The 14,794-nt window shown below is 40.8% G+C and overlaps 2 protein-coding genes across 2 annotated transcripts in view; one reads left to right on the top strand and one right to left on the bottom strand.

The window, feature by feature from the left end:
• Nucleotides 1-14,794, bottom strand: part of LOC109934510 (polypeptide N-acetylgalactosaminyltransferase 17-like) — a 316,563-nt gene that overhangs the window by 80,477 nt on the left and 221,292 nt on the right. The gene's annotated exons all lie outside the window — the stretch shown is intronic.
• The window catches only part of galnt17 (polypeptide N-acetylgalactosaminyltransferase 17), a 194,903-nt gene continuing 192,519 nt past the window's right edge, over nt 12,411-14,794 (top strand). The window contains exon 1 of the mRNA XM_048612309.1: nt 12,411-12,481. Within this exon, the coding sequence (XP_048468266.1) occupies nt 12,411-12,481 (71 nt within the window). The remainder of the gene's footprint in view (nt 12,482-14,794) is intronic.

The following is a 14,794-nucleotide window of genomic DNA, read 5'->3' as shown; positions in this document are numbered from 1 at the left end:
TGAAATGGTTCGCGACTGGGAGGTGCAGTTGTTTATTGCGAACCGAGTGTAGGTGTTCTGCAAAGCGGTCCCCAAGCCTCCGCTTGGTTTCCCCAAACAACTAACCAACTGCACCTCCCAGTTGCGAACCATTTCAACTCCCCCTCCCATTCCTCAGACGACATGTCCATCCTGGGCCTCCTGCAGTGCCACAACGATGCCAGCCGAAGGTTGCAGGAACAACAACTCATATTCCGCTTGGGAACCCTGCAGCCCAATGGTGTCAATGTGGACTTCACAAGCTTCAAAATCTCCCCTCCCCCTACCGCATCCCAAAACCAGCCCAGCTTGTCCCCGCCTCCCTAGCCTGTCCTTCCTCCCATCTATCCCCTCCTCCCACCTCAAGCCCCACCCCCATCTCCTACCTATTAGCCTCATCCCACCCCCTCGACCTGTCCGTCCTCCCTGGACTGACCTATCCCCTCGCTAACTCCCCACCTACACTCACCTTTACTGGCTCCATCCCCGCCTCTTTGACCTGTCTGTCTCCTCTCCATCTATCTTCTCCTCTACCCATCTTCTATCCGCCTCTCCCTCTCTCCCTATTTATTTCAGAACCCCCTTTCCCTCTCCCATTTCTGAAGAAGGGTCTAGGCCGGAAACGTCAGCTTTCCTGTTCCTCTGATGCTGCTTGGCCTGCTGTGTTCATCCAGCTCTACAGCTTGTTATCTCAGATTCTCCAGCATCTGCAGTTCCTACTGTCTCTGAACCAGTTTTGAGTTGTACAGATTACCCAAGGGAGTGCCCCAACACATGTTGGAAGATTGTCCGTGGTGCATAAGCTTGGACTGTGATAAACTGTAAATAGTACTAACATTGCTTATCTCTAAGTTGCTGACTAGCTAAAAGAAATATGGTAGCAACTTAGAAGCTTTAAAAATATACTTTGACTGATTTACTTGGTTCAATCCTGATGTTTTTGGTCAACTGATTTTCTTCAATGTCCCCCCTCACACTTTATGGTCTAATGATCAAAGTGGGATACCTGATGTTTGATGGATGGGAAGAACAAATACTGTATTGTTCTTCCTTATTAATTGTAGCATTAGTGCAGCCATTGGTATAATCTTTTTCCATCTCATTCTCCAGCTCTTGTTTTTAACCTCAGTTTCTCCAGCAGTAGTTGTCAGGACACTGGTATAGATGCCAAGATACTTATATAGATGCCAGGACACTGGTATTGATATTGGTAAATCAAAAATGATCATATTTCACGTCTCTTGTTAAGTGTTAGTGTTCATGTAAATTTGTACTGAGAAATTAAGATACAATGTAATAAATTACCCAGAAAATAATTTACATTTTGGTTTTAAGAACTGCTGACTTGGTATTAGGTACATTCTGCAGGTCCACAACCCCCTAACTGATGCTGCTAACATGACAGCTCTAATATACAGGTTTGGTTTCCAGTACTTTTTCAGCAGTTGGTCTGGAATTACTATGTTTTTTTTTTAATTAATAGCTGAACCTAAGCCAATTCTTAGATCCATTGACAGAATTTGTGAGAGTGATGTGTATGTTTTGTAAAGCCACTCATTGCCAACGTATACATTCACCCAGTGCATATAGGATTAGAGCAGTATACTAATGCAGCAATTTAGGCAGATGGTGGCTCAGTGGTTAGCACTGCTGCCTCTCAGCACCAGGGGCCTGGGTTCAACTTCCCCCTTGAGCAACTGTCTGTGTGGAGTTTGCACATTGTCTGCGTGGGTTTCCTCCGGCTTCCTCCCACAGTCACAAAGATGTGTAGGCTAGGTGGATTGGCCATGCTAAATTGCCCAGAGTGTTCAGGGATGTGTAGATTGGGTGGGTTATAGGGGGATGGGTCTGGGTGGGATGCTCTGAGGGTCGGTGTGGACTTGTTTGGCCGAAGGGCCTGTTTCTACACTGTAGGGATTTTATGGTATTTGACTTGTGTTGCTGTTTTTATGAGTTTCTGCCAGTGACATGGTCCAATCCAATATTTAACCCTGTATATATTAATGTTATATGAATATTACACAGCTGTGGATTTTCACCCTTTAACAGTAGATCACAGGCAAGATTACATTGATTTATTTTGTGTATAAATGTAACTTCTATAATGTTGCTTCTGGTAAATCAACAACAATAGTGTGCATTTATATAGCACCTTTGATATAATAAAATGTCTTAAGATGCGATACACCACCATAGTCTGACAAAAATTGAGTCCGCACCATAGAACGTGTCATAATCCTTGTTCATAGGCATTTGTTTTAAACTGAGTCTTAGAAGAAGAAGGGAGACAATGAGGTCTGCAAAGTTAAGGCCAGAGCTTAGGGCCTACTTGTCAGAAGCGGGCCTGTCAGTTGGAAGATCAAATCAGGGGGAATGTGCTGATTTCTGATGACATTAATTCATGCTATGCACAATGCAAAATTCATCACTTTTGGAGAACCTGCACTGCACCTTGTTGTCTCGGATTCACCAGCATCTGCAGTTCCTACTATCTCTGACAGAATGAACCATCCTTTATTCTCTCCATTATTTAATACAAAGGTTCAGGTACATAAAACTTGGCCTGGTCCTTTACAGCCAAATTTCCTGCTTTCCTGAGATCAGTTAGAAGTACCTCACCATACTAATAATTCTATCAGGTTTGCTTCCCTTAATGCCAACTTCCTTCATAAACTTCACTTATCAGAACACTGCTTTCTGAATCATAGCCCACACCTTCTGGATCACCATCATCTACTCCTTTTATTGATCTAAATCAGTTCCATTTTCTTCACTGTCTAAATATTGAAATCCTTATTCATGTGTTTAAAATCTTCCTTTGTCATTACCTGTTCTAAATAGGTAATGGTGGCTCAATAGTTAGCGCTGATGCCTCACGGCGCCAGGACCCCAGGATCAATTCCTGAGCAACTGTCTGCATGGAGTTTACACATTCTCCCCATATCGGCATGGGTTTCCTCCAGGTGCTTCAGTTTCCTCCCACAGTCCAAAGATGTGCAGGTTAGGTGGATTGGCCATGCTAAATTGTCCCATAGTGTCCAGGGATGTGTAGGTCAGCTGGATTAACCAATGGATATGCAGGGGTGGGTCTGGGTGGGATGTTCTTCAGAGCCTCAGTGAAAACTCGATGGGCTGAATGGCTTGCTTCCACACTGTATGGATTCTATGAAAAGTAATCCTCTTCAGCACAGCACGTCGTCCTGTATTCTCCATTTTCCTAACTCAGTGATTGTGCATTCCCTTGTCCTAGCATGTTGGTCATGCATTTGTCCAGCTAATCCTCATGTTCTCCAATGCCGTCATCCATTGTTGTTATTAAGAATCTATCTGGTTTATTATGGTCTCATTGACCTTAGAACAGCAAGTAGGGTAGCTACTGAGTGAGACAGAGGATCAGGATCTGCCAATTTCTCTGACATTAGATCAACAATTATTATAGAAATGGGGTAACATTTCCTCCATACATTGGCTTCTGTATCAAATCGTGATTTTATGCAAAGCCTTTTAAGCACAGTGCCTCAAACTGCCACTTGCATAATGTCATTAATATTGAGGCAAAGACTCCTAATATTGGCAATCTCCACCTACCCAACCAATAGGAAACCTAGCATACTGGAGACCAGTATACTCAGCAAACAGGTGTATTGTCAGCTTATAAAGGGTCTCATTAAGACAGTTCAAGGCAGGATAAGTTTGGGAGACCTCATCACTGAAAGCAAATACTAATGATTAGATTGTTTGCAAATGTCCCTAGTGATAGGAACCCAGAAGAAGTTTTCCTTGGGAGGGGTGGGGCGGTAGTGAGTGGAGTGCATTCGCTGATGACAGGCAGGTACTGAAATTTCTCGCAGTGTAAGTATGTTGGTAAACCCCTCCAAGACACTGAGTGGCACAGTGTCAAAGAGCTTAATGAGATTTTGATACAATTGTACTGGAGGATAGAGGCGTGTACCATCACTCTGGTCCCATGACTCAATGGGTCACAATATAAAATAAAATACCTTTTCCAGACACCAAGAAAACCAGCTAAATACCTCATCAAATTAAGTTTTAAACAATGAGATCTATCAACTAGGTTTCTCAATAAACACATGTTTGGATTATTGTCAAAAAAAAGAATTTATTCATTGAAATTGGTTATTATACAAAGTCAGTAGTGTGGAAACATAAATACTCATCCCGCTAAACATTCCTAAAACATACATGCAAATGTATTCACACCAGAAACGAAGGCAAAAAAAGATTTCTTTGCAGAGATTGGTTTTCTGAGAGAAAAAAACATTTTGAGCAATGGGTCATTCCGGAAGGCCAAAGGATAAAGTGTAGGAAGTTCTGGAGTCTGTTGCTCTGATGTTTTATATTTTTTATTGAATAAATGTATTCAGGGATATGGACCAAAGGCAGGCATATGGAGTTAGGCCACAGACCAGCCAAGATCTTAGAGAGTAGCGGAACAGGCGTGAGGGCTAAAAGGCCCAGTCCTACTCCTATGTTCAGACTGATTGGGTCAAGTCACTAATCATATGTGGTTATCTCTGAAATTTTGCAGACAGAGCTTGTTCAGAAAATACAATCTTGATGTTTCTTCAACCATTCTTTAAAAAGAACAATGAAGTTTCAGCTTGAAATCTCAAGAAGGTTTTCTTTAAATATGACCCCTGCTGACGTTACTACTGAACAAATAGGATCCCAGAATGCAAGCTGTCTTGATAGATTTCTTTTTCTGTCATTTAATGAGACAGTATTTCACTAAAACATCAGCACACTAGGCTGCAAATTTGTTTTTAATCATAAAACAGAAGTTTATTATCCAAATGAAATAAAAATAAAAGAAAACAAACCAAGCTGTCTAAAAATAATACAGTTTGAAATATTTCCAGACACATGGCAAAACAAATTTCCATTTATTCCCCAACACCATTATTTTATACTTGGTCAAACTCTAGACAAATTATCCTCCCTATCAAATGTATAGGTTTGATTTAACTGCTTCTTCTCATTCTTTGCTGTGCAGTATGAAGTATTTTTCCTTGAATACTCACACAACATATTTCGAACCAAACATTACTGGTCTGGAAGTTTCACAAACTAAACTTTTTCATTGAAGTAATTTGTTTCTTATATGTTCTGAATAATGTTTCTTGCAATAATTGCTCCTTTCTTCTGATCCCAGTCAAGTCTTCCTCAAACTGAACAAAAAAAGTTTCCAACTGCATTTAAAAAAATGCTTATCCTCGATTCTGCTACAACCAATGGCTTAATGCTTTCTCAGTCCTGTTGTAACCCCCTACAATATAAACAAACTTTCATTAACATTCCAGGTGTCCTTGCAGTCTCTAACTGAAGACGCTTGCTCTCTAACACATATCAGTTTAAAATGATGGTTTTGCTGAGACTGTCCTGACCAACACTTGTACTCCATGCATTTAAAATCCAAGCTCTTTACAAGGCAGATAATATATGTAACTTTCTAGAAACAAGAGAGATCAGCTGGACAGTTTGTTTTTCTCCAATTCTGCTTGTTCTTATCAGGCTTCACTCCAAATGAGCCAGATAAAACAATTATCTCTCCAAGCCATTCACTCACAAAGCAACCTAGTGGGAATCTACAGCAAAGTGAGCAATTACCATCTATCATGTGATTTATACGAAGCCTCAGTGAACTTTCAACGATGTCATTTAAATAAGCCACTCCAATATTTCCACAAAATTTAAAATAAATCCTACGCTTCACAACTTAAGCCATCTAAGTAATATGAAATATAAAGTATCCTAATGACAATACTGAGTCCATCAAACTGCATTTTTGGTAGCCTGAGTTTTGAAATTCTTTCAAGTTTACCATCACTGGTTACTCCTCATCTTTGCTCAGAAATTCACTAAGTTCTCTTTCTGATAATTAACGAACTGAAGCCCTTAGTGAGATTGTGTTTATGCTAATTCTTGCCATTGAGAGAGTCAGTGAAGCAGCCTGCAAAAAAATAGACTCATCAAACTCTTCCTAGAGCATTGACAACACATTGTCTGCTGACCATAAAACAGAACTTGTACATCAAGACAGTCTCTCTATTTATGTTGTTTTTATTTGCCTAGAGGTGAACCAGGAATTGAGTGACTAGAAAGTAAAAACAGAGCATCAGTATCTCTGAGCTTATTGGAGATCTTTGAACTCAATTCATTTTCCACAGTCTATATGGTCTCCAAAACCAGAAACTGTGGCTTTCCATCTTTCATAAAGGATGAAAAGTCTTAGCTTAGTTAGATGCCCTCTGGTTCACATGAGCCTCTCCAGCAAATAGATATAGAAATTGGGTATATGCTAGGCTGAAACATACATTTTATAAGTGCCCAGACCAATGTATATACCTCCCTCATCAAGTAAACATACCAGTGCCTTATGTTGGCAACATGTTTGATGTTTGTAGCATGCCACATTTTAGTGTTATCCATTCTTGATTAATGATGTGCCAACAAACATAGAGTGAAGTGTGGCTTGCATGAAGGTTGGTGAAAATTAATATAATCATCTCGTGGCAGTGGTCACCAGACATTTTCTGAATGGGAGATACTTCTGATTAATGAAAAATATGTCACAAGCTACTAAAAACAGTTATGAATTGGAAAGGTCTTTAGATATTACCAGTGAGTTACAAAAACACACATTAAAAGTGAAGGAAAATTGATCTTTACCTTCACGTCAATGTGAAAAGAGTTGCTCTTGCCATTTGGTTGTTGCTGGGGTCTTCCTGCACATTGGGCAGCTCAGTGCCTGTCACCAGCTCCTTGGCCACTTTCTTGTCCAGCTGGAAACACCTTCCCAGCAATATTCAGAAACGAGCAGTCTCAATACCATCACTGCACTCAGAATGCATTTTCTACCCTCACTTCAGTTTGTTTTAACATCGTGATTGATTATAAATGAGCTCACGTATTTAAAAATGTCAACGCAAAGCCAAATACTCAGTGACAGATTTTTAACCTAGCAACATGCATATAAAAAGTCCATATCTCTTTTTAATATTTTGTTTTATCTTTCCACGTATATGATATAAAGATGCAGATAAACAGAACTATTGTAACTTTCTTTGTAGTTCCCTGTTCAGTCACCAGAAGTATCTGAGAGCCATAGCAGGGTGGGAGGGACAATAAGTCCAGGAACTGAAAAAATATTGATAGTTCTTATCTGGATCTCCCTTCACATTAAACATTGAATAGTATGAAACACACTGAATCATCGTCAAACACAAAAAGATTGGAGCTGCAGCAGAGAGCAGAATAATTTGTCATAATTGCCACAAAAAATTGAAACGTTATTTGACTGAACATTTGGAAGCTGCGCTACCATCATGTCCATTTCTGCAGCATGTGCCATCAGGCTTAAGCAGTAATTGGTCAATTTTGTATAGATCTACACTGAGTGGTTGGATATTTGTATTCCAGGATGTCCCAGTAACTCATTTTTGGTTATGAAATAAGCGATTCTGTTTCAACTGAAGCAGTTCAAGAATAGGGGTGAGACCAAATTGAAACATTTTGATATTCCTGAGGGAGACAAAAATGGCTTTGACATTTGCAAGGAATCATTTATATTAGTATGGTAAGAAATTCAAGAAAAGCATTTCAGAGCTTTGTCTTTGACAAATGGTTAGCTAAAAATGCTATTCATTTGTTACTGCTTCACTCTACAGGAGTTTAGCAGCAGGGTTACTAATGTGAATGCCTAAACCTATTTTCTTTTTCATTTCATTCTTTTGATTCATATATTCAATGGCTTACACTTAATATGTAGGCTGAAGTGCTACTCTAAAGCTGAGATGGACAGTCATTAAGTTGTAGGAAAGTGAGATATGAATAATCTGGAGAAAAAAGGGTAGAAAATAACAAAAACCATTGTCAGTTGTCAGAAAAATCCATCTGGCTCACCAAATTCCCTCAAGAAAGGAAATCTCCCACCCTCACTCAGTCTGCCCTACATGAGACTCCAGACCTTCAGCAATGTAGTTGACTCGCAACTGCCCTCTGAAATGGCCTAGCAAGTCACTCAGTTGTATCATTCAATGGTTGTAGAAGGGAGCTCACCACCACTTTCTCAAGGACAAGTGGAATGGGCAATAATGCTGGCTAGCCAGTGACACTCGTGTCCCATAAATAAATAAAACTAAGTTGAATGCTCATTACATGTGACTTCCTGCTAACCTAAACTAGCTCCCAACAACAAATGCAAAACAAACTGATGTTATGAAAACAGACTAGATCAGCACATTATCTGGATATAAATGACTAATATCCCATAAGAGGCTTGATTGCAAAGTTTAGCATATAATTTAGAAATAATAGGCTACATTTTACCAGAGATTGGCTATGTGTCAATTTTGGGAGTTTCATAACTGTGAGCCATAGTGACTTTCCAGTGATTGTCCACAGCTTGCTATACCTTTATGGTAACAACCGAAAGATCTGCGGATGCTGGAGATCAGAAACAAAAGCAGCAGTTGCTGGAAAAGCTCAGCAGGTCTGGCAGCAACTGTGAAGAGGAATCACAATTAAAGTTTCAGGTCCGGTGACCCTTTCTCTGAGGACATGTTCACCATGGCTGGGACCCCCCAGAATTCCCAGCATCAGCGCCAATTTTAAAGCCCAGTTATGAGTTGCCCTTCATAGTGCATGTAATGGGAGGGGATAAAAACAAACACCTCTGCGGTCACATCATCTATAATTCATTGCAACTTCATCTCTGAGTCAAAATCATGGAACGCCCTCCCTAATGGCCTGTGGGTCAACCTACAGCACGTGGACTGCAGCAGCACAAGAAGGTAGCTCTCCATCACTTCTCAAAGGCAACTAAGAATGAGCAATACATGCTGGCTCAGCCATTAACACCCACATCTTGTGAATGAATTTAAAAGAAATACAACTGCACACCTGTAAATGTACTGCTATTTTACAACATCACCTGTTTGATTAACAGTCATTGTAACTGTAGCTATAAGAACTAAGCTACATGGGTTACTTGTCCTTAACATCATCCCAAATTAGAACCCTGTCTTAGGGAATGCTACTTTTTCTCCATAGCCCACTGTAGCTTAACATCTTCTCATATCAGCATCATATACTGGCAAGCCTTCAAACAGTTGTATGGGATGGGCCAAAGGACGAAAAATTAATGATGATATTCGACAGCTGCATGAGAAGGTTGATTGTAAAGGATGGACTTAAGGGCTAAAATTGTTGATGATACTCGACAATCTGCACGACCTTGGATGAGTCTTGTGAACGTTCCCGTACATGCTGTAGACAGCACAATTAAAAACTTGTTTTCTGTACGAGCCAGCAGTTTTGGCTATTGTATCTGTCGTTTTCTGTACTGGTTGTTTGTGATACTGTGTAAGAGAAAAAGAGTTTCGTTCCAAGCTGCTGCTGCTCTTGCTGGACTACACCTCAGCTCGGAATTGTGAATAATGCCAGGGACAAAGCTAAGCCTCAAGATCAGCCATCGATTGAGGGGACCCCAACAGGCGGAAGAACATGAGACTTGTTGCTTTTTCTAGAAAGGCGTGAGACTTGTTGCTTTTTTTTCATCTTTTCTTCACCATTTATTATTACCATTATAATCATTTATTAATACTTAATAAACATTCATTTTAAGCAAATTGCTGTGGTTGAGCCTTCTCTTAATTATATTTACCCGAATCTGATAAGAACCGTTTGGATACATGCTGTGATCCCAGACAATGTTTGAAAATATTATTCAGCAACAGCAAAAGTGAAGAAACAAAAATGAAGGAAAAGCTATGTTTGCTGCTGGCAGCAGAAAGGGCTGCTTGCCTTTCAATCAGCAACACATTTACTGTCACTGAGTGATCGCTGCACTGAGCTCACACCTTTTAGAAATGCGTGTTACTGATTCCCTTTCTGGCTTCTTTTACACAATGTTATCGACTGATCCAAAAGCAATGGAACCACATCTTGACGAGGACTATCATCCACTCTATGTTGACGATCGTTGAAAAATAGAAGGTATTGAATTTACATTCTGCCTCTTCAGGGGATTGCTTAACAGAGTCATCAGGCATATCTGCAGAGGGTGGTACTCATCTCATTCTTGTAAGGCATCCAGCACTTCAAACAAAACAGGGCTATAGGATTTCTTGAGAATATTGTCATCATCTCAGCTCAACCTGGCACAGACTTCTAAGATGAGGTACTGATGATCACAGACAAGTTGTCCATTGATGAAATGAAAACCTTTTCTGTTGATGCAGTCAGCAACGTTATGATATGGTACTTTCAACATGACATATACACAGTTACCTGATACCTGGAGGGATGCCAGCTATGTTTGCAAAACCTACTGCCCAGGCTGCATCACTACCCTCATCAGGGGGAAAAGAGATTAAGTGGTGTGATCAGACACTCATTTTGTCTGTAACAGCCTTGATACATGAGTGGATGGAGGATTGAGAGATTGCTCATAGGTCCCTGGTGGATCCTTGAAAGGAGCCAGTTGCATAAAAGTTTAGTGCAGCTGTCACCTTGATGGCCACCAGGATAGGATTTCCAACTTCAGGCCCGGTGCCCAGCTCCAGTGGTGGGTATGTCTGTGATGTGTCTGAGGACATCCTCAGACTGTGGGCTCACTGTGCCTCACTTAGCCGAAGGAAATCGCATCAAGAATAATAGATTATGGCCACCCCTGTAACTCTTGTGCATCCTAAGGGGACCTTCTACTGCATCTTCTTCAGTGGAAGGCTGTTTGGTTGCCAAATGTGAGCAGTCAGCATTCATATTGCACACAAACAATGGCTTAGTATTGTTCTCGATACAGGGGTTACAGAGGACTCGACAGTTTGAATCAAGAATGCCTGTAAAGGGCCCTTTGAAATAGGGACCTGTTTTACAAAAAATGCAGTGCAAGACATGTCACATAAATAGAGTAGCAGATTTTAAGTGCAGTACAATTATTCACAGCTTGTCACCCTAACCCTATCACTCCTGAAAGCTCAAGAAAGGCAGCGAGGCGTATGTTAGCAAATATTTACAGCACAAGGAGATCAGCTTTTTGAGATTTTGGATTGTCTTTTTGATTTGCGGTCTGCAGGTGCCAGTTTGAATGTTATCTGTGATTATTTCTGCTTCACAGAGATGACTGTGATCAATTTGTAATGACCAATGACATGGTCAAGATTGTTTGTCACCAGGATTTGTATCCTACACAATTGGACACTACATGTATTTCACACACCAGGGTACTTTCCTTGCAGATGTCTTCAGCCCGCACTGTCAAAGTGCCTGGTTAATGCAATCACCCCTTGCAGGACCTTGTGTCACTCACAAGTACAGTCTGCACCCTCAGACAGAAAAAAAAGCTCTGCTCACTCCAGATGCAGTCATAGCCATTTTCCTTTCTCATTGCATGTGAGTCTGGAAGGCAACACAGATCATGCTTGGTACAGTGATTGGCAGGTTCAACCTAATAATCAAGGCCAACCCCATCTCCTCCATGCTCATTTCTTCCTTGAATTCCCTGTCAAGCCTATCAATGCTGAGCTTCCACACGTTCCCACATAACTCTTTCACTTACAACTTCATTTCACAATAATAACCACTGAGGCCCAGGTCTCCAGCTCAGACATGCCAATCACCATGTTGCATTGTCGCCTTCAACAAGGTCAAAGTGGTTGTGACCATGATAACCACACAATCCTTGAATATACTGTTGTCTCCCCCACTAAAATGTTGAGTTGCCGCTCTTCACAATTATTGTCCCCTCTGCACCCCAGTGTTCTGTCTGCAATCCTCAGAGCTGGTGCCCCCATTTCCCTGCCACAGCAGTGATCCCTGACAACCTCTCATGACTTTCATTGAGCTGACTCCCTAGGCCTGAACACAGTCCGAATCCTTGCCTGAGTCATAGAGTGATTGTGCCCTTGACTGATGTCAGTGTAGCTCCTGCTTGACCCACTGCAAATCCATGGGCTAGTTGGACCTGCAGGACTGACCCTTGGCCCACTTCCTAGACTGCAGTGATACAGACTCCCTGACCACGATCACCACAAGCAGCTGACTGGCTGTGTCCAAGCTGCTGAATGGATTGTGGATGCTACCCTTGGCCTATTGTACTGGAAACCCTTAACTGAAGGCTCTCTCCCTTGACAGCGAAGGGCTACATTCCTTAGTCTTTGAATCATGGCCGTTTTGTTGAAGCATGTGCAGTATGTTTGCTGCATAAGCTGTTGACACATGCTGCTCGTGTAACACTGACAAAGCATGATGCCGTATGACAATGTGTCCACTCTCTTGATGGATCATTGCTGACAACCATGACAAGCTTTCTGATTTTGTACCTGTGCTAAACAGCAAAACAAGAGAGAAGTGTTGTGAGCTTTTAAGTTATGAGCCTGAGAGCAAATCGCAAAGAGGCAAGGCAAGGCAAAGGCTCTATGAGTGTCCAACAAGGAACACAGTAAGTAAACGCTATGAGAGCACGTGAGGAGCCTTGAGATGCATCCTGATTCAATCCATGAATGCATGGGTCATGTGCTAGTCCTTGCATGGAAAGTGGCCTGGCAGCAGCATTACAATAAAAGATGCTGGTGTGCTCCAAAGTGCAGTACTAAAGTGGAGAACTATACTCTATATGAGTAGGACACATGGCATGAGCACATGATGCGGCTGGTAAATATCTGATGCCAGTGTGTGTGGAACATGACTGTAGGCGATCACTGCCCATGGAGACGTTGGGGACTGCTTTAATGTCTGAGGGCCAGAGGACCAAGCAGGATTTTCCAAAAATATTTGATCAGGTACCTAGCAGGGTGATGAAATGTTTGCAACCAAACCCACTGCCTGGCTAGCATGTCTACAACCTCAGGTACCAGGTATTAGGTGGCATAGTAAGTTAAGACCGGATGGTTTTGGATGCAGTATGTTCAAATGGATAATGGATCGGCTAAATAATAGAAGACAGAGAGTTGGGATAAGGAGGGCATAAAATTGATGTAGCTAATCTACATTATGCTGCGAAGTTAAAATAACCTTTATTCATTTCTAGAACAGAACTGGGTGTAATTACAACTCAGCTTCAAAAATACTAAATAATCAAGGGTAAAAGTGAGCGACAAAACAAATACAATAATTATCACTAGAGAAAATGTACTCGGGAAACTAATAGGGAAAAAGGCCAACACATCTCTTGTATCTGATAGAATGCATCCTAGGATACTAAAGGAAGCAGCTACAGCGTTAATGGACACATTGGTAGTAACCTTCCAAGATCCTTCAATGCTGGAAAACTCTCAGAGAATTGGAAAGCTGTCAATGCAACACCTTTATTCAAAAAGAGAGGGAGATGATAAACAGGTAATTATAACACTATTAGTTTAACATCTATAATGAGGAAAAAGAGAGTCAATTATAAAGGATGCATCAGCAGATAGAGCATTTACAAGCACATAATATTAACAAGCAGAATCAACATTACTTCATGAAGGGGAAATCATTCCTGACAAATCTATTACAGTTCTTTGAGGAGGTAATAGGAAGGAAAAATAAAAGAGAAACCAATAATGTAATGTATCAGGATTTTCAAAAAGCATTTGATAAGGTACCACACATTGGATGGCATAAGAAGATAATAGCCCACTGTGTAGGGATAGTATACTAACATAGATAGAGGATTGGCTAACTAATAGAAGATAGAGAATTGGGACAAGGAGGGTATTTCAAGATGGCAACCTAAAACTAATGGAATGCCACAGGAGTTGGTGCTGGCATCACTATTATTTACAAGATATTAATGACTAGAAGAAGGAAGTGAATGTACCATCGTCAAGGTTGCATGTAACATAAAAATAGGTGGGAGGTCAAATAGTGAGAATGACGCAAAGAGTTTGCAGAGGAAAGAGACAGGTCAACAGAATGGGAAAAGTCTTGGCAGATGAATATAATGTGGGAAAATGTGAGGTTATGCACTTTGGCAGGAAGAGTAGAGGGGCTGAACATTATTTAAGTACAGTAAGACAGTGGAAAGAGGATTTGGGGTCAGAAGAAATGTCATATCACACTCAAAAAAAGTTAACTTAGTACCTTTCATCAAAGATGTCACCAGACCTGCTGAGTTTCTCCAGCACATTCTTTTTATTTCAGATTTCCAGTATCTGCAGTACTTTGCTTTTCTAGGATCTGGGAGTCCTCGTCAATGAATCTCGAAAATTTAGGATACGTGTTCAACAAGTAGTATGAAAGACAAACAGAATGTTGGCCTTCTTTCAAAAGGAATGGAGTGTAAACATAGGAAGATCTAGCAAGGATCACTGGACTGATTCTGGGTAATGAGAGGACTTCTCATGAGCAATAGTTGAGAAGGTTGAGCCTGTACTCAGTGGAGTTTAAAAGAATGAGAGGCAACCTTATTGAAACATATAAAACTCTTAGGAGGCTTGACTGAGTAAATGCTAAGAGACTGAGAATCTAGGACCAGAGGGCATAATCTCAGAGTAAGTGGTCACTCATTTAAATTAGAGATGAGGACGAATTTCTCCTGTCAGCGGGTAGTCAATTTATAAAATTCCTTACTACAGAGGGTTGTGGAGGCTGGGTCACTAAATATATTCAAGACTAAGATAGATAGATTTTTAATCAGTAAGGACATCAAGGGTTATGGAGAAAAAGTAAGAAATTGGAGTAATGAATTATTGGATCATGTTTTTCCATGGCAGCAGGTTTCATGTTTGTTTTCTTAATGAAATATGTGTTCAATAGATGGAATAAACTTATG

Source organism: Rhincodon typus, chromosome 26, assembly GCF_021869965.1.
Source record: "Rhincodon typus isolate 14 chromosome 26, sRhiTyp1.1, whole genome shotgun sequence".
Classification (NCBI taxonomy): Eukaryota; Metazoa; Chordata; class Chondrichthyes; order Orectolobiformes; family Rhincodontidae; genus Rhincodon; species Rhincodon typus.
The sequence above is the reverse complement of the archived record's forward strand: the minus strand, read 5'-3'. Positions and strand labels throughout refer to the sequence as shown.